At 37.8% G+C, this 20,252-nt stretch overlaps 2 protein-coding genes across 5 annotated transcripts in view; one reads left to right on the plus strand and one right to left on the minus strand.

Annotated features, from left to right (window-relative positions):
• Positions 1-5,971: 5,971 nt before the first annotated feature.
• LOC136705222 (cytochrome P450 2M1-like) lies at positions 5,972-16,290 on the plus strand. Its single transcript, XM_066678589.1, has 9 exons — positions 5,972-6,304; positions 7,399-7,561; positions 7,756-7,905; positions 8,778-8,938; positions 9,451-9,630; positions 10,239-10,380; positions 10,747-10,934; positions 11,047-11,188; positions 14,934-16,290. Exons 1-9 carry the CDS (start codon positions 6,116-6,118, stop codon positions 15,116-15,118), a joined length of 1,500 nt encoding a protein of 499 aa, XP_066534686.1. The 5' UTR covers positions 5,972-6,115; the 3' UTR covers positions 15,119-16,290.
• Positions 16,291-16,647: 357 nt separating this feature from the next.
• Positions 16,648-20,252, minus strand: part of gipr (gastric inhibitory polypeptide receptor) — a 42,795-nt gene continuing 39,190 nt past the window's right edge. For all 4 annotated transcript variants that reach the window (XM_066665028.1, XM_066665001.1, XM_066665019.1 and 1 more), the window contains one exon: positions 16,648-20,240. In XM_066665028.1, the coding sequence (XP_066521125.1) occupies positions 19,911-20,240 (330 nt within the window). In that variant the 3' untranslated portion in view covers positions 16,648-19,910. The remainder of the gene's footprint in view (positions 20,241-20,252) is intronic.

Genomic DNA, 20,252 nt, shown 5'->3' on the forward strand with positions numbered 1-20,252 from the left:
GCACAAAACAGAACAAATATTGCAACAAGGAAGTGATGTACTTAATTCTATACTCACAGAAAATCAAAAATATATTAGTGTGGAGCTTTTGGCTCCATTCCTGTTCCTGTTGGGAACTTTGGAGGCAAAACAATGCAGATTAGTTCCCATCAAAGAAAGAAATACTTTTTTATTATTGTTTTTTGTTGTTGTTTTGTATTATGTATTAACTGACAGTGCTCCAGCAGTGGTTCAGCCAGACCCCAGTTCCACCAGTGAAGGAGCAACTATTGGAAAAGTGGTAAAGGCAAGTGGCTAGATGTGCTAGTCTGAGTTAAACATCATATGACATCTACCACAGCTTAGAAGTGCAAACCCAGTGTGAACTGACACTGGAGGTTTTCCTCATAAAAGCTGATGAGGAGAAAATCAATACACCATACTTCAACTAGTGGAGAGGAAGTGGGAGCACCATCTTTTATCAGAAAATGCAGCGCCTTGGAGACAAGCTGGAACCCAAGGAGATGAGTGACTTGTATGTCAGCAACATCAGAGGAACTAAAGGAGCCAGAAAGTGAGATGGATCATCAAGACTATCAGTTCACATCCAACACCAACTGGGAGACAGCAACACCAGTAGAGTCAAGTCACAAGAGTCTCAAGCAGCTCCTTGCTGTCCAGACACTTTGCTGCTTAGATCTGCAATCTTTTATTTCTTTGCTTTATTTTCAAAAGCTTCTTGTTTTTTCTGAGATAGTTTTTTTTTTTAAATATACACAAGTCAGCAACACTACAAGGCCACAACTGGATATTTTTATTTTTGATTTTGATACTTTTTAAAGTATTGTGATAGTTTTAGGAACCAGGACAGTTCCAACAACCAGGATAATGCCTCATATATTTTTTTTTTGTCAGAATTGTTACAGACCTCTACAAAGAAGGATAGTTTTGGAAAGGGATTTTCCAATACAACTCTCTTGATGAGCTCCTGGATAACTTTATCTAAAAAAGAATCAGTTTTATGGTTGAGATTGTGCCAGTTAAAGTGAAGGCTACATCACACAATGAGAAAGAAACTTGGAGAAATGTTTCTGTTGTTCAAATCCAAAAGAGGGAATGTCTCAAAGCAGAATGCAGATGGTATAAAACCAGCCTTCATATTCACAAAGAAATCTTCAAAGATGGGCTACGTGAATACAACGTGATAATGTGCTAAACACAACAATCCTACTTTTTTTAACAACAGCAAAATCCTCTTCGCTGTGGTTGACAGACTTACAATCTCACCCACACAAATGGCCCCTGAATTATTATCAACTGAAAGATGTAATGAGTTTGTATCCTTTTTTTTTTTGACACTAAAATCCAGAACATCAAACAAGTGATTAGTACATCGTTATTCAACAATGAGTCTGTACCCTCTTCATCACCTTATAAAGATATTTTGGTTAAAATGTCAGAGTTCAGTACTGTTAATAATGAAATTTTAATTGATACAGTTAGTCATCTCACACCATCCACTTGCAGTTTTGACACACTACTAACTACATTTTTAAAGAATGTGTTTCACACTATAGCACCAGACATACTCTGCATTGTAAACACTTCACTTGTGTCGGGGGATTTACAGACCATTTTCTAATTAACCATTCATTTGCAAAGTCATTGAGAAAATTTTCAGGCAAATCACTAGCTTGTCCATAAACAGCAGCCTAGACATATTCCAGTCTGGGTTTCGTACTAATCACAGCACGGAGACTGTTCTAATTAAGGTCATTAATGATATATCACTGGTCTATAAATGTCTAAATAGTGCAGGACCAGCGTATTTATCAGATCTGCTATAGAGATATGAGCCGAGCAGAGCTCTCAGATTTTCAGGAACTACTCAGTTAGTCCTGCCTCAGGCCAAAACTAAACATGGAGAGCCAACGTTTAGCTCCTATGCTGCTCTTAAATGGAACCAGCCGACTGAGAACATTAGAAGAGCCCCAACTTTAGACACTTTTAAATCAAGACTTAAAACATTGTTTGAACAGGCTTACAGCTCAGTTTAAAGCACTTTTTACTCTTTAAAGGCACTTTGCTGTGTGTGTGTGTGTAGGAAAGCGAGCGTGCCTGGGTAAAGCTTCGGCTCGAGGGGAGCTCTTCCTCTTCTTCACTTCTCTTCTTCAGCACTTTAAATTCAGAGCCACCATGCCTCCTGAGGAATTTGACATTACTCCTGCAGTCTGCAGCTTTGGACTTATTCCTCGTATCAGTCTCCTGCATTCTCTGTATGGAAAATAGGGGAGGTTTTTTTTCAGTTGCAATAGCAGCTTCTACTCTAGGACGATTTCATTGTATTGGATTTTATGTGTGTGTTTGTTGTCAATCATCCACAAGAGCATCAGTGAAGCAAATGAGCAAAAACATTAAAATCACCTCCTTGCGTCTATATTCATTGTCCACATAATCTGTAACTTACAGGTGCACTTTGTTAATCTGCAACTACTGACTTTTAGTCGATCTGTAAATCAATCTCAAAATGAAGATAATCAGAAATATCTGGTTTAGAGCTGTTCTTACCCAAGAAGATACTAAACAGCATTAAATCTACAGCTGGACATTATTTGCCCTTAAAGTGTTTTGAGAACATTACCTTTTAATGGTTTGCTGTAATGTAAAGGGTTTTATTTTGTTTGTTTGTTTTTTGTTTCATTTCCCAGAATTTTCTTAAGGGTACACACTCAAAGATTATGCTTCTACAAGAGTTCTTTACTAAAGGAAACACTTCTATATTGAACCCTGAACACTTGCTAGAATGTCAGGTTTGTTACAATAGAAGAACCATTTTTTGGTGCCATATAGAATCATTTTCTAAATGGTGGCATATAGAACCATCTGTAGCATATTCTCCATCAACCTGAAGAACCCCTTCATAATGGAAAGAACTCTTTAATCATGCAAAAGGTTCTTCAAGGTTGTTCAGGGTTCTATATAGACCAAATCATTTTAAGTGTGTAGGATAATGTTCTCTAAAATATATTTTTAAATATTTTGGTGGTAACAAAAGTTTTTTTGTTGTTGTTTTTTTATGTCCCAGAACAAAAAATGTTTAAAGGCAATATTCTCTAAGAACATTCTAAAAATGTTTAGTGATAACATTGGCAGTATTATAAAAACGTTTTCAGCTTGAAGAACCCATTGTGCAGAAATTAGGTGAGGAAAAAGATGAGAGATATGCTAGGGTCTATCCACTCGCTAACTATTTCTAATTTCAGAAAACTTGATTGCTGAACTACCCACGATGAATAACCCTGTCAATGGAGTTAAAGGTCCAAGTCTTCTGACAATGTTACTAAGATTTGATATGTTTTGTCCCATAACACTTACATTGCGTTCTTCTTGCCATAGTTTGTCACATATCTGGCCTGTGGGTTGTTAACAAATTGGCAACAAAAAACTAAAATGCCTGAAGTGTCAGCAAAAAATTAGATACTCACTTAAAATCAGTGCGTCCTCCTTGAGACATAACCAGACTGCCTCGATCTGTCAGGGAATGGCAAACATGGAAAGGGAGAGAGTGGAGAACTTTCTTTTTAATTTCTTCTTTTATTCTTGCTGGATTGATCCCAAATGTGAAATTAAAACACTGGATGCTATTTGTGTATGCTATTTATTTGTTAACTAGCACAAACATTCCACATGTAAATATTGAAAAGGCTCATATGGCACTTTTTTTTGTACGAGTTTGTACTTCTCACAGAATCTTTGTATGGTAGAGAAGAAGTCCCTTATAAGATTCAACTTTTCAAGCCACCAGGTACTTCACTGAAACTGTGTTATACTGTAATATACTGCAGTTTAATTGCAATTTATTTAAAGGTAACTGAAGAGTGTAGTTTTTAGAGAAGCAGCTCCGGAGAGCAATGAGAGAGGCATATTCTTCCTATTACAGGTTGGAAGAGATAGTCCAGACTGTTATCAGTGATAGGGGGAGGGGTGGTGCATCAGTTGTTTCTCACATATGTGAGAAGTTTCCACTGATTTGGAAGTGAATATTGTATTTTTAAAGGAGCACCGTCTTTTAGCAGAACATGCTAAAAAGTTGCATTTTTCCCTGGCAAGTCTATGGTTATTTCAGCATGGCAATGCACTCAAGGCCTCATTCTGCACTTGCTACAATAGCACAGCTTCTTAGACACAGATTGTATATGCTTTACAAATGTGGTGGCAGCCTTGGCCTAATGATTATAGAAGCAAGGTTGGGATTGGAAGGTAGCCAGTTCAATCCCAGTAATGGGCAGGAAAATTGGGGACAGTGGAGGAACAGGTGCCATTACTGTGTGTGTTCTTGGCCATAGATTAAATGTAGAAGACACATTTCATTGTATTTAGTACAGTGACCAATAAATGCAGGTTTCATTTTTGATCAATTGCTATGCTATGCTTAACCTACCCTTGTACCTTTTCCCTCTTTCCTCAATCCCTATGCACAGGTGTGGAAGTCTTGCCCAAGCACTCTTTCACCCACCTTGCTGAGAGTGTTAGGAGGCAAGCCCCTTTGTACTCATTGACTTTCTATCTTTTAACATATTGATTAACAGAGTACTGTGTTAACAAATTAATTTGTTACTGAGAATTCTGGAAAGTACACTTTTGATACATTTCATTGTATTTAGTATTGAAGGATACAAGGATAGATTGCTGAAAATTTTCACAGGCACACAGATAAATGTTAAAGACTGGTATCAAAAGTGTACTTTCCAGAATTCTCAATAACAAATTAATTTGTTAACACAGTACTCTGTTAATCAATATGTTAAAAGATAGAAAGTCAATGAGTACAAATATTTTTGAAAAGATGAAAGATCTACTATTGGGATTTCTGTTGTGTGAATATAAGCAAAACACTAAACTGCAGTTTTAGTAATGACAGTTCCACAGGCAAATAGAAAACTATAGTTGTGATTGAATGTTCACACATTCAGATACTTCACTGAAACTGCATTATACTGTAATATACTGCAGTTTAATTGCAATTCAATTCAAGGTAACTGCATAGTGTAGTTTTTAGAGAAGCAGCCACTGGAGAGCAATGAGAGAGGCATATTCTTCCTATTACAGGTTGGAAGAGCATCACAATCATTTTGAAGCTGTAATTTTTAGGTAAATATAGTGTTCTTTTAAATAATGGTTTAAGAAAATAAACAAATCCGAGATTCTTGTTTTATTTTGTTTTATATAATGGCCCAGAACTCTGGTGTTGTTTAACCACAGTAGACACCTTTATAGTTAAAATATAAACTGAACCTAGAAAACCAGGATTTAACATAGCAGATGATTATGGACCTTCTGGCCCTTTTTGTGGAACCTTCCCTATTACACCGAATTCTTTTTATAAGGGGGTTAAAACAGGTCAGAATACACCGAAGGGTGCACAAAATATTTAAGGGTGTGCAGTGTGCACTAGTGGATAATTCCTGTGGTTTATCATTAAATCAGATTTATGCAGCGCAGGGTGTAATTTAATTAGAAAATAAGCAGAAAGATCAATACCTATACTTTTAGAAACCTATTCAATATTAAATGTGTTTTACTAACTTTAAGTTATTGTTGCTGCTTGTTCTTCACATTTTTAAATAATGAGAATTAAATATTTAAGCCACTTGGAGGAAAATAAATATGTGACTGAAATACACCACACCCAATGTACATTAGTCCTGTGCCCTGAGAGGACACATGAACCACGTGGTCGCATGGCGGGAGAAGCCTATCGCTGCAGCCTGAAGGAAGGCGGAGTTGGACACCCAACCCTTGAACACGTTCTTGAACGCGTCAGAATTAGAAGGCAAGGATATGGGCGGAGTTAGACGTGGGCGGAGTTAGATGTGGGCGGGGTTGGATGTCCAACTCCGCCTTCCTATAGGCTGCAGCGAGACATAAACGTCGCTGAAACACTCCTCTACGGCTCTGATTCCAACCACATAAATTACGTAGTTGCAGATTATCCACAACCTCTGTGAAACTTCTTCCGTATATGTACAGCTTTACGGGGTTTATTACAGTGTTTTCTTAATTAATTACATTTCTTGTTTAGATACTTTTTTCTTTTTTCCACTTTATAAACCAGGATTTTTCCAATTTATACAAAATGGAAGTTGTCCTAACGAACATTTGGTCTGTGGTAATGGCCATCGCTGTTGTGTCTTTATTGTGGAAGAGTCTCGGTAAAGGACGGAGGATGGGGTTTGAGAAACTGCCTCCAGGTCCCGCTCCTGCTCCAGTGATCGGAAACTTCCTTCAGCTGCGTGTAAAGGAGCCTTATAAATATTACCTCGAGGTGGGTTCAGATTTATGGCCCATACATTTTAATTGTTTGATTTATACACTTTCGATATGTACGCGAACCCATGTATGACGGTTTATTATTATTATTATTATTATTATTATTATTATTTTAATGTGCTAAAATGCTTTATAAAACAATACACATGACGCTTATATGGTGAAGACGTCTCCATACATGTTGATGCAGTTCCAATGATTTTTTTTCCAGTAGGTTTTGGAAAGTACATACCCTCGAGGCTTGTTTCCTTGGTGCTGGTTTTGTACAATACTCAAAAGTGTATTCATAGAGAAGCACAGCTCCATAGAGAAAGAAACAATAACCTTACTTTCAAAAATTACTTTCAAGACATTGTGAATGTATTTAGATTTATATCATTCTCAGGCACTTTTATATTAATGACATACAGTCTAAGCCTTGCACAAAATATTAGGCTATAAGTGAATTAAAGTATATATAAACAATTCAACAATTATATACAATAAACAATTCATTTTTACTGGTTTCTGTAACTAAATTATTATTATGAAATTATTATTACATAAATGTAGAAATATATATCACATAAATGTCTCAAAAAACAAAACAAAAAAAAGGGTCCTGGGGTTTGAGCAACACTTTGGGTGACTCTCTGAGGAGTTTGGTGTGTTCTCCCAGTTTTTCCTCCAGGTGCTTCACTTTCCTCTCATGGTCCAAAAACACACATTGTTAGGTGGATTGGTGACTCAAGTGTCCAAGTGTGTGAGTGAATGTGTGTGTGTGTGTTGTCCTGTGAAGGACTGGCGCCCCCTCCAGGGTGTATTCCTGCCTTGCGCCCAATGATTCCAGGTAGGCTCTGGACCCACCGTGACCCTGAATTGGATAAGCGCTTACAGATAATGGATGCATGGATTGCCTGATAGTGGAGCTCAGTCCCAGTCTGTCACATAGAAAACCATGTTGTTACAAACCAGACTGTAGCAATTGGCATATTACTTCACTATAACTCTAATATGTCACAACTAAATGTTCTAACTGCACTAAATTCAAATACAAATGTGTCCAGAAACACTGATTTCGTATTTTATGTACTCTCACCCCTTTATTAGCTGAGTAAAATTTATGGGTCCGTTTTCACCCTCTGGTTTGCCAACACACCGGTTGTGGTGATCTCTGGTTATCAAGCCTTGAAGGACTCCATGCTTGGCCTTGGTGAAGAGTTCAGTGGCAGAGGAACCTATCCCCTTTTACTTAAGGTTACTAATGGATATGGTGAGTTCATGAGTTAATAAACATCTGGAAGGTGTTATTTCTACATAGAAGCAAAATTTAACAGTTATTTAAACCCTATGAAGTTATTCAAGGGTTTGATTAAATTACATGTTTTTATCAATATATTTATTAGTACATTTTGGTCAAAGTAATAAATGTACCCTGCTCTGGATTTTTTTTTCTCTGCCATGCAGGTATTTTGGTCAGCAGTGGAGACAAGTGGAAGCAGCTAAGAAGGTTCAGTCTCATGACGATGAAGAACTTCGGCATGGGTCGACGAAGCATTGAGGATAAAGTGAAGGAAGAGGCAAATATTCTGGTGCAGTCTTTCAGGACTTTTGGAGGTACAACAATATAGCCATTATTATGTGCAGAATTTAGAAAATATTTTCTCTTTGTGTTTACAGTGCTCACTATTTGAGCAGTAACAGAAAACGTGTTTGCTTTCGGGGCAGCGTCCCTGTGACCTGCTCCAGGTGACTGTCTGCGAGGAGTTTGGTGTGTTCTGCTCCCATGGTGCAAAAACACATGTTGGTAGGTGGATTGGTGACTCAGTGTCCATAGTTGTGAATGTGTGAGTGTGTGGTGAAGGACTGGCGCCCCCTCCAGGGTGTGTTCCTGCCTTGCGCCCAGTGATTCTGGGTAGGCTCCGGACCCACCGCAACCCTGAACTGGATAAGCAGTTCTTTGCTTCAACTGGGCTTTTCTGTTTCCCTTCTAGCCATGCCCCCCCACACGTGTTGCTCACTTACCTGTATGTTTTAAAGCCTTGTTCCCTATTCAAGTGTTGGTATTCTTTGCGTGTCTACTGTGTTCTGTCTCTGTTGTGTTCAGGTTTTTGTCTTTACTTACCTTTGTGTTTTCATTTTTTTGTGTTTTGATTTCAACTTTCTCAGCATTTGCCTACACCTCCTTTTCTCTTGTTCCTTGCACCCAGCGTTATATTCCCTTTTCTCATGTTACAAGTTTCTTCTATAACCCCTTTGTGTTTGTTCGTGTATGATTAAACATGTTGGTTGTGAACTTTGTGTTACTTCTGTGGACTGTAAATAACTATCACATAACACAATATGAGTGAATGACTCATGGCTCTCCACTAAATGCAGCTGTAAGGTTAACTGTAATCCTTTATACTTCCATGTTTGATCAATAGTGAAACGCATTAATATCAATGGTAATAAGGTAAAATTCAGAACTGTCTTTTTTCCACCTACAGACTCTGCTTTTAATCCCAGAGAGATGATAACTCAATCAGTCTGCAATGTGATCTGTTCACTTATACTTGGCCAAAGATTTAAATCCAGTGACGCACATTTCAAGCTCTTGGTAAATGCTGTTAATGCCTACTTCGGGGTTCTGAACAGTCCTCTTGGACAGGTAATACATTCCTGTACCATATGTGAGTTCATTCCTGATCAACTAGTGTGTGATTTTGCTGACTTTTTATGTTTTGATTGTTGTTCTATTATTTCACTTTGAATGCAATATTTAGCCTGCAGAATTTATTTATATTTCTTGATTTAGTATGTTTTTGAGCTCTTGGAAAGCACTTGTCACATTAGTTTTACAGATAGGATTAAAGTAATGAAGGAGTCTGGGCAGTGGGTGACATTTTATTTTCCAGGATGCACCACACCCTCTCTCTTTTTGTTATTTTTTTGTGTTTTGGTGTGTTATATTGCATTAGTTATATTTATACCAGTTTTTCTGTGTCATGCTGTCTACCCTTGTACTAGTAAGTGCTGTAAATGCAAGGCATAGTAGAAGATAATATGTTAAGGGGAATTTCAAAGCCTGCGTTAGTGTCATGTTAGGAAATGCTACAATACAAATATTTGTACTGCTTTTCACCCTCTGTGAACTAAGTTCAAAGGGTCTTTTTTTTACAGGCCTATAATATTTTCCCCAGAATTGTTGGCCTGTTATCTGGAGAGCTCCAAAAAATGTTTGTGACTGTGGAGAAGGTCAAAGATTTTCTTAAACTTGAGGCAGAGGCACGGATGAAGACTCTGGACCCTTCTTTACCACCACAGGACTTCATTGAAGCCTTCCTTAAACAAATGGAAGAGGTTAAGTGCTCTCCCTATTTGTATAAGTTCACAATTATAATCATTTGCTAGCTCCCCATTTTTTTGCATGCTCAATGTGTTTACGACACCTGTGTCTGTAAATGAATAGAAAAACAAACTGTCTCAGTCTGGTATGCTAGGCTTTCTCTCTCTCTCTCTCTCTCTCTCTCTGCATTACCGAAAGTGCTACAAAACTAATCAATTCGAGTTACGAATGTGTTTCTGTGGTCTTTCAAACAATGTTCCAATATGCATTAACTGGAATAAGCATGCAATAACAATATGTTTATGTGCTTGTTCAATCAGATATATGGTTTTATTCTAATGTTGGGTTTTTCTTTGTTGTTTGTTTGTTGTTGTTGTTTTTACCAAATAAACACTTACTACTCAGAAAAATAGCTTTTTAAATCTCATAATCTCTGGTGCCTAAAAGCCCTGCATATTACTGTACATTATGGAAAAAGTTAACACTTTCTGATACCTTTTATTCCGTTTTAAGATGATATATTTCAAGTAAAGATGTCTATTTCAAGATTATAATGCATGACTGAGATATTACTGTTGTTTCTCACTAGCAGAAAATGACTATGGGTTTCTCTGTTCTACAGGAGAAACACAATCCTAATAATGAATTTAATTTCAACAATTTGCTGAGTACTTTGTGGAACCTCCTTAGTGCTGGCACTGAGACCACCTCCTCCACCATCAGACACAGCCTTCTGCTCATGATGAAACATCCAGATGTCCAAGGTGTTGGACAATTAAAATTTTCTATTTTTTTATTTCTATTTCTATTTCAATTCTATTTAATTGATCTGTGACCATGCAACATTTTTTAACAAGCTCCTCACAAAATTGGCAGCATCAGCTGATGACATTTTTTTTAAGCCTTGCTGAACTCCCCCTCCTCATTTGATCCTGGAGTGTCACTCCATATAAATTTCACTAACACGTTGTGTTGTATTTACTGCTATTCTTTTGCAGAAAGAGAAATCTGCTGTTAACATGGATTCTGAGAGATTTTTTTGTTTTAATGCCCCTGTAAAAACTGTAATACTTTATTTTACATCTTGATTATATATGTTATGTTTTAATGTTTTTCTGTAATTCCCGAAGAACGAGTCCAGAAGGAGATTGATGAGGTGGTGGGGTCAGATAGGTGTCCCTCCATTGCAGATAGACAGAACATGCCCTACACAGATGCAGTTATCCATGAGATTCAGCGCAGCATGGACCTCACCCCTACCGCAGTTCCACATAAAACACTCTGTGACACAGAGTTTAACAACTATTTAATTCCCAAGGTACCATGGCTTATGCAACATGCTGCATACAGCGTATTTAATACTAGTTCATGAAGAGCATCTGGCAAACTTCATCCATTGCCTTAACTGCAAACATTGTGCTGTTTTTCAGGGAACCACAGTTCTTCCTTTGCTATCTTCTGTGCTTACTGACCCCAAACTGTGGAAAAACCCAGATCATTTTGACCCAGAGAACTTCCTGGATGAAAAAGGACAATTTGTGAAGAGTAATGCATTTGTTGCATTTGGAATGGGTGAGTTAAAATGTAGAAAAAATGTACAACCTGGAAGTACTAGGAATGCTGGATTCAAGGATTAGGCATTGATTTTCAAGTTGAAGCCAAATGGCGGGGCGCCAGCCAATTCACCCACATTTATACAGAGGGTAGGCCAAGTCATAAAGAGAAAGGAACCATTTGCAGGAAAAGAATGATATCTTCCTCAACATCATGGTTGGCTTAATCCTTTATCTCTCAAGCTCTGTCTCACTCCAGAAACTTGTATGCTCTTACAATCCACAGTCTGATGGCTCAAGCTGACACTCAATTAATTAGAGTCTAAAATTCAGGTCAGTTGTCAATTATACATATATAAAATGTACCATGCACAGAAACGCATATGTGCAAGGAACTTATCTGGCCAGTGGCCACCTATCAAACTACTACAGTGACAACCTTAGGTGGGCAAGGGTGAAGGTTAAAGTCTAGAAGTTTGTCAGTCATGAAGAGAAAGCCAGTGCAGGAAACATTTTTGTTGAAGAAGGAAACAATACATTGCCAACTGTTGTAAAAAGCATAATATAAATTAATTTAGATTTGATTCGATGATTTGTTTTGATACATTGTATCTTTAAAACAAGTAAGTAGAGGATATACAGCAGCACTGAGTGATAGAGGGCAAGTTGTGGGATTGAAGAAAGAGTTGGTGAAGGTTAATAAATATCATTGTATTTCCTGCTAGAAAGCTAAAACTCTGGTGTCTTGTCTCGTTGCCATGGATTAAATGGCCATTCACAGACTATGATGTTCTGATTACAGCGGTGAAGGGGATAGAATGGATTATGGAGAGTCCAGAAACTCGAAAATATTGCCATCTAAAAAAAGTTTGGCTTTGCAGATAAAGTTTGGGAGCTCTGGCAGTGGGGCAAGGTACAGCTTTACTCAGAACTTCTAGGGAGGCAGATTTTGTCATTTTAACCTGAGCAATATCTGTAAGAGGTCAGACCACACCGCCAGTCGCCAGCAGGGGGCCCACTCGCACTACTAGGAGAGCTGGTGTGACCAGCTGCCTGGACTCCAAGTTCCAGAAGCCCCAGTACTAATCAGTGCTGACTGATCACACATGTTGGGTCCTGCATATAAGCTCAGCCAAACACCAGCTCAGTGTTAAGCCTTTGTAGAGGTGTGTGCGTGTGCGTGTGTGTGTGCGTGCGTGTGTGTGTGTGCGTGTGTGCGTGCGTGTGTGTGTGTGCGTGTGTGCGTGTGTGCGTGTGTGTGTGTGTGTGTGTGTGTGTGTGTGTGTGTGTGTGTGTGTGTGTGTGTGTGTGTGTGTGTGTGTGTGTGAGAGAGAGAGAGAAACTAAATTCAAGCCGAAGAGAGACGTTGAGTTGCACATTTTGTGCAGCTCACATTCTTTGTTCAATATCAGTGCAATAGTATTCACTAGCACTGATTTAATTTTCATTTTTTTTCTTCAGAGTGATTTTTCTCCTCAAGTGTGAGGGTAGAGCACGGTGGTGCAGCAGGTAGTGTCGCAGTCACACAGCTCCAGAGACCTGGAGGTTGTGGGTTCTATTCCCGCTCCGGGTGACTGTCTGTGAGGAGTTGGTGTGTTCTCCCTGTGTCTGCGTGGGTTTCCTCCAGGTGCTCCGATTTCCTCCTACAGTCCAAAAACACACATTGGTAGGTGGATTGGTGACTCAAAAGTGTGTGTGTTGCCCTGTGAAGGACTGGCACCCCCTCCAGGGTGTATTCCTGCCTTGCGCCCAATGATTGCAGGTAGGCTCTGGACCCACCGTGACCCTGAACTGGATAAGTGGTTAAAGATAATGAAAGTGTGAGGGTAGAGTTGTTTTCTTATCCAGGTCCTTTTGTCTGAGAACACTGATTTTCAGCGTCAACATTTGTTTTTCCCAACTTTTTTCCCCATCACTTCTTGTGGTTTGTTTTTCCACCCTTTTACAGCAACCCAATAGTGCAGTGGTAAGACACAGCTCTGTTATATCCAAGGTTGTTTGTTTAAAACCTATCCAACTTGCACATAATCACACTTATTTATTTATTTATTTTCTCCTTGAAGAGAAGGGCAATAACGCTAACAAATAACATAAACAAAACATGAGCTCTGCACTTGGGTACACCCCCCCCCATGTCCCGTAACAAATATTGGTAGTAGTTAGGCATGTTACTAATAAATTGTGTGATTGTGATTATTTGCATGAGTCATGAGTGCAAGATTCGTGTCTTGGACACCATTGTAATTGGCTGTTTCACCAATATACTGCATTAAATAACATTTTAAAAATCCTGGCTTCTGCACCTAAACATCTAACAAATATCCATTTGCGTTTTAGCCACATGTGCACAATGCTTTGGTGCACTTCATAGTGAGTAGAAAGGATTTTGAGATATAAGTTCTGAAAAAATGTAATAATACAGTCTTGTGTATATACTGCTATAATGTAAAATGATATAAAAAATACACTATTTATTTGCCACTGTTATTTAAAGCTATGATTTAGCTTTTCTGGGTCTGGGGGAAATCCTTGCATCCTTTATTACATAGAGTCACACAAAATGTTGCATACAACCTAATAGAGGTTGCATTTTATGTGATACCAGACATTAGACACCAATTAAAACTACTCCTAAGGAATTCTGAAAAATTATGTATGTTTAAAGTCAACACAATGAAACACTGAAATGTTGAGGTTTTTGTGAAAAATACATTGCAGCCCATGGTGGTCCATCAAAACTAGGCTTGCCTTGTTTAATAAGTGGGATTTTAACAAAGACACATTAATGGATGCGTTTTCAACATCAGGGTAATTTTTTAGTGTCGTCTGGAATTCAGGAGAACGTGGCATCAAGCGCTAACCACTGAAATTCATGTAAGAAAATAAGATTATGATGTGCTATCCATCCTTAGATACTTGTTTTTCTGAATCAAACACATCTGATTCTTCACAGACTTAAAATGGTAAATACAAAAATCTTACAATTATTTTATCCAATATTTAATGTTTTTGTAAGAAATAAATGAACCTATAAAGCTGTATGTTTCATATAGAGCATTATTAAATATAGGATAATCAAGTGTGAGTAACCATGCTAAACAGGCTACAAAGCAATTTATGAGAATACTGTCAAGCAAATACAAGATAATTCAAGACCATTTTATCCTCCCCAGCAGAGGCTGTCCAAAAAAGTCACTAGAAAAGCAAGAGATTTAAATAGTAAAAGATCACAAAAAAACCTGCCATAGGCTCTAAACTCTTGCACTGTTTAATGTCTATGTTTGAGAACCCATCAGGCAAATCAGTGGTGCATATACTATAGTATCAGGGTGAAAGCTACTACTCTCCAGGAAAAACAGTCCTGATTGTTTAAGGTTTTCTGCAGGTTGGCTGGTAGAGCCAGAGGACTACTACAAAAATGTTATGTGGCCTGATCTGTCAAAAATGAAATTGGTGGCCAAAATCAGACTTTCCCAAACTTGAAAGACAGCCCACAAACAAGTTGGTTAAAATTAATTGAATGATAATTCCTCTCAAGTCAATCTCTCTTAACACTTACAGTAAAACTAAGTGGAAAGCATTGCTGTTATGGGGAGGGAGATTGTCACACCAGTTAAGGAACCAGAGGTTTGCATACGTTTTCAACAAAGACATTTATCTTTTGGATCAGTTGTTTAGTAAAAAAAAAATGTAATAAATAATTTTATATATTATATAGGTTTTATGCACTAAATGAATACACAATGTATGTGTGTATTGTGTAGGAAAGCGAGCGTGCCTGGGTGAAGCTATGGCTCGAGTGGAGCTCTTCCTTTTCTTCACTTCTCTTCTCCAGTACTTCACATTCAGAGCCACTGTGCCTCCGGAGGAGCTTGATATTACTCCTGAAATCTGCAGCTTTGGACGTATCCCTCGTTCCTATGAGTGCTACGCTGTGCCCAGGGCATAGACATCAGTAAATACCAACATCAGTCAAGGATATGTTTTCCTGTACTCTTTGTAGTCTATAGAGAAATTTTTAATGAAGACAATTACATTTAAACCAAAAATAGCTATTGTATAACAGTGGTATTTTGGATTCATGAACATTTTAACTAACAATTTGTTTTAGTTTAATTGATGTTAGAAGTAAATCTGTTTTGCTGATTGTTTTCTATTTTTTCTTTAATTTGTTTACACAAAAAACCCAACATGAGTTTAACATGAGAATCCTTAAAAATGATAAATATTTTAACTGGGAGAAAACTAGTGTGTTTAATATTTTGCTCCCACAATATATAGATCTAAAAGATATAAAATGGTAAATCAGCATATGTTTGGACTGCAGTTATGCAACTGTTTTTGAGAAAATTGCTCTGCTAAGCTGAGACACTGAATAACAGTTTCATACATTACCCCTTTTTCTTGTACCAACCTTACATAGTAGCAAATTATAACTAACCCATGCTACTGTTAGTAGGATCAGATGATACACTGTGCCCTCTGTCATAAGTACATTTTATAAGTTTGTGGAAACATTATTATTTAGTTTGGATACTTCTGCTGAATGATTAGTTTTGAATCACAAATTCTTATGTGAATCTCTAATTCGGGACTTGAACCCACAACTTCTAGGTCCCTGGAGCTGTGTGACTGCGACTTAACAAAAAGGATGCAAATATAGAAGAACAGTGTTGTACAGATATCAGCTCCTGTATCCCCACTATAGAATACTTTGAATATACCACATAGGTATAATGTGGCATTTATTCTCCTGGGGCCCATACAGTTGCAGAGTGTAATTCAGATTTATTTCATGGTCCTGAAATCAGGGTGGAGGGGGAAGAATACCAGATATTTTGGAGGAGAGTAGGAAGACTGCAACAGCCTTTTTTCAAAAACTGCTAATTAGTGCTTATCCTTTATGCAATGGCTGCTTTCTGCAGTGGACCCTCTTGCAGCCCCATCAGTGTTATCTTTTGAGTCTTTGTTGAATCTCTGATCCCTGATCTTTCTGACTTTTTATTCTCAGAATATATACATTTTTGTTTTCCATCATCTTGGCCCATAAATAAGTTGTAAATAGCAGCTCTGAGAATTGTGAGCTCATTTATATAATGCCATGCTTTAATAAAATCTTATATCTACATATTTTTTAAGTTTTCCTATTTGTTTTATGTAAACTGTGAAAACTTCATGATGAATGGATCAATACATCTTACAGAATTGCTTGGAATAATTTTACATTTATTTCATTTGAAATTTAAAATGCGATCTTTATAGTGATCTTAATGTGTACGTTGAAGTTGTAATCCATTCTCTATTTATTTACCCTTGAGGGTAACATCACAGTGAGCTTTTTGAGAGGAAATGACTTCTGTAGCAAAATAGATTTAGGAAAATGACTATAAAACATGACAGCCCACACTGATATGGATTTGTTTTAATTGGAACAGGACATAACACTGAAGGCATATCGCACAGTTGATTTTCCTCCATGTTTGCAATATTCTGCATCATCACTACATGGGTTGTAAAAAAAACAAAACAAGCTGCTGTTCATTAGCAGAAACAGCTCTCTACATTGCAGTGGGCCATTTTTCTATCATGAATCTTAAGGCACTATCAGAAAATATGACATATACGTAACATATATAAAATGAGTCACTAATGGTTCCGTCTACATGCAGAGCACTTCGTGGAACTGGTTTGTAATGCATTCACTCATTCACATTTACACTTACTTCATGTTTAGTAACGGCTTCACAATAAGGTGCTACTCCATGGTTTACATCAAAGATGTCTGGCAGAGATGAGATAAAAAGACCCTTAATTTCCATTTAATCCCTTTCAGACAAAGACCTTGTATCTTCAAAATAGAAGCAAAACTGTCCAAAAGTTTCAATTTACATAAATGTAAAAATATTCCAAGAATTAGTAAAATTTTAACTTTGCTTCTGGGGATTCCCCCCAGTGTAATTCATTATTTACAGCACTGTACCTAAAAGGGGGAGTAACTCAAAGTTACTGCAAATAATTGAGCCCTTGAGCCACTCTTCTTGCCAAAAAAAAAATTTCTTATTTTTTAATTTTTTTGCAAGAAGGTTCAACAATCTAATACTAATAAACACTTTGATGCTAGTCCTTCATACAGCACGTTATTCAACAGTATTTTTAATAAAACCAAAAGTTTCAGATTCTAAATATGTGGTTCCAGACTTGGCCAGCTTCCCATCCCCAAAGGAAAATAAAGTGCTTGGGGTTTAATATTACCTAACCAGCTCTGCTAATACTGTGGTATAAATACTGTGCACGGCTTGTATCTCTGTTACGGCACTGTAGGGGTATTAGGCCACTCTGTGGAATGCTGTGTTTTAATGACTGGATTAGGGCTCCTGTTGTGAGTACAGACTTGGATGCTTGTAAATGTAAAAATACAGTGCTGCAAGACTTTAGGTGAAAGCTTTCTTTTACACAAGTCCTGTTTAACTACATAAAAGGCAGCTTTCAGGATCAACTCAAGCTGCTGCTAAGACTGTCAGCAAAAATGTCATGAGCTGATATCATATACTTAATTGTACAGACCTCCTCCTTAAAAATCATGAAATTAAAAGCAAATTTCTCATGTGTAACTACATGCTTTTGGTAAGTCATACAATAAAGGAAAACAATCGTGAAAAGTGATAAATCATGTGCACCACACTGAACTTGACTGTGAAAGAATGTTCTCTGGACAAATGAGCAATACTGAAGCTTTTTAGCAAGTTACATCAGCTCTGGGTTCACAGATGAAAAAATAAAGCTTTCAAAGAAAATAACACCACACCTATTGTGAAACATGTAGGAGGCCTTCTACGGTCCCTGATCTAGATCCTGTCAAACATCTATGGAAAATCTGAAACATGCACCTGTCAAACCTGAGAGAAGTAGAGCAGTTTGCTCAGGGAGAGTGGACCAACCTACCTGTTGACTAGTTCAGAAGTGTCATTCAGAGCCACATAAATCAGTTATTTTCAGTGACAGCATAAACTTTCATTTATATTTCTATCATTTATTGTCTGTCACCGGAATCACTGGGCGCAAGGTGGGAACACACTCTGAAGGGGGAACCAGTCCTTCACAGGGCGACACACACTCGCACCTATGGACGCATTTGAGTCACCAACCCACCTACCAATGTGTGTTTTTGGAGCATGGGTGGAAACCAGAGCACCCGAAGGAAACCCATGCGGACACAGGGAGAACACACCAAACTCCTCACAGACAGTCAACCAGAGCTAGACTCGAACCCAGGTCCCTGGAGCTTTGTGACAGCGACACTACCGCCCTTCATTTATATTTGTTATTTAAAATATTCTGTGGAATCAAACATCAATGGCAAAATCTTTTATTCATCATTGCCAGGCACACACCCTGGATGAGACGTCAGTCCAACACAGGGCACCACACACTCACACATAACACATTTTTACACAGCCAATCCACCTGTGTTTTTTGAAATGTGGGAGGAAACCAGTGTGCTCACTGGAAACCTACGCAGACATGGGGAGATCACGTTAATACGCGAACCCACTACTTCAGGACCCTGGAGCTGTGTGACTGTGATGCTGCTTGTTGTGTCACTGTGCCACCCTGATTTTTATTAAATATGAACTAAACAATGATGGATGCTAATTACTTTAATCAGTTGTTTCTGAGAAAACTGGGTTAAATTTTTTTTCATTGAAGGGTACTAATAAATATGTTCATGTCTGTATGCTACATATCTATACATTTAGATCACATATCACTTCATCTTTTATGTCTCAATAAATATCAGGTTGTTTATGTATGTATTTCAGCCAAAGTGTGCACTGTGATATTTAGGAATTTTTTTTATTAGTGCAGTATTGTGCACAAGGAAATACTTTCTTTCTAGACTTGCTTTAGGTTTTCTAGGATATCTTAACAGGTATCTTCATATACCTCCAAATCTTAGAGGTATATATATAATCATATACCTCCGAGTCTTAGAAATGAGTTGCATAAAACAGTACATTTCATCTCAAGGGATCTTTCTATGTTTTAGTGTAACATTTTATGTTCTCATTAACATTTCAGACTTACATAGTTGTTCGTTGACAGATGAAAACAACTGTTTTGCAGGTCTACACGGTCTTATATAGTTGTGTGTGTTTTTGTTTTTTCTTAATTTGTATAACTCTCCGTTTTAAGTTCATGTAACAACTGAACTCCTTAGAAATATTTCCTGCAAAAAGAATAATCTTAAATGGTTTTGACTAAATAAATGAATGGTGATCAATTTTCAGCCATTATTACGATGTGTAAAAAATATATTTTTTTTGTACATATCAAATTTTGGATCTTAAATAGGTTTTTGTTTTTCAATAAGAATTCCTCAGGGATTAAATTAGTTACCATTTATTGGACTGGCCTTTTCATGTCCAGACTTGCTTGAGAGTGTTGGTCCACAGGTGGTGTCCAAAATGATGTACAGAGGTAGAAAATGAAAAATTATGTAGATAAAGAGTACATCAAGAGTGTTGACAGGTAAACTCCTGTTTTATATTTTATGATGTTCCTGTTTCCAAAGCTTTGAAGACCTGAAGATGTTCAAGGTTAAAGGTTGCTACGTTGCTCTTCCTTTCCATTCCATTGCATCCCTCAGATAAAATCTATTCAAAACCTCATAATGGAGGTATGGGTAAATCCACTGTAATTGCAAGTTCTTGTATCTTTTTGTTCCACAAGGTAGACAGCTCTTAGCAGTAACTCTCAGAGTATCTGTTCACTCCTTCTGATGCTGGTGTGTCCAAGCCATTCGACACCTGCTTCTTGGCAGAAATATAGCAGTAGGCTTTACCCTTCTTAGCACCAGGATGGTAATGCTGATGGAAGGAAAATTGAGCAGAAGGAGTTGAGTCTAGGTACAGGTGTTCAGTCCCTTCAGGACATTCCTGCTGGCAGGGATGGTGGAGGCAGGGCAGCTCAGTCCCCCCCTGTGGTGTGTGGCTGCCTGTGTTGCGCTGATCATCCAGGATGTTTATGCCCAACCTCCATCGCTGCCACTTTTTCTTGATCTCTGACTGGACCTGCAGTGTAAA

Source organism: Hoplias malabaricus, chromosome 1 (genome assembly GCF_029633855.1).
Source record: "Hoplias malabaricus isolate fHopMal1 chromosome 1, fHopMal1.hap1, whole genome shotgun sequence".
In the NCBI taxonomy this organism is placed as follows: Eukaryota; Metazoa; Chordata; class Actinopteri; order Characiformes; family Erythrinidae; genus Hoplias; species Hoplias malabaricus.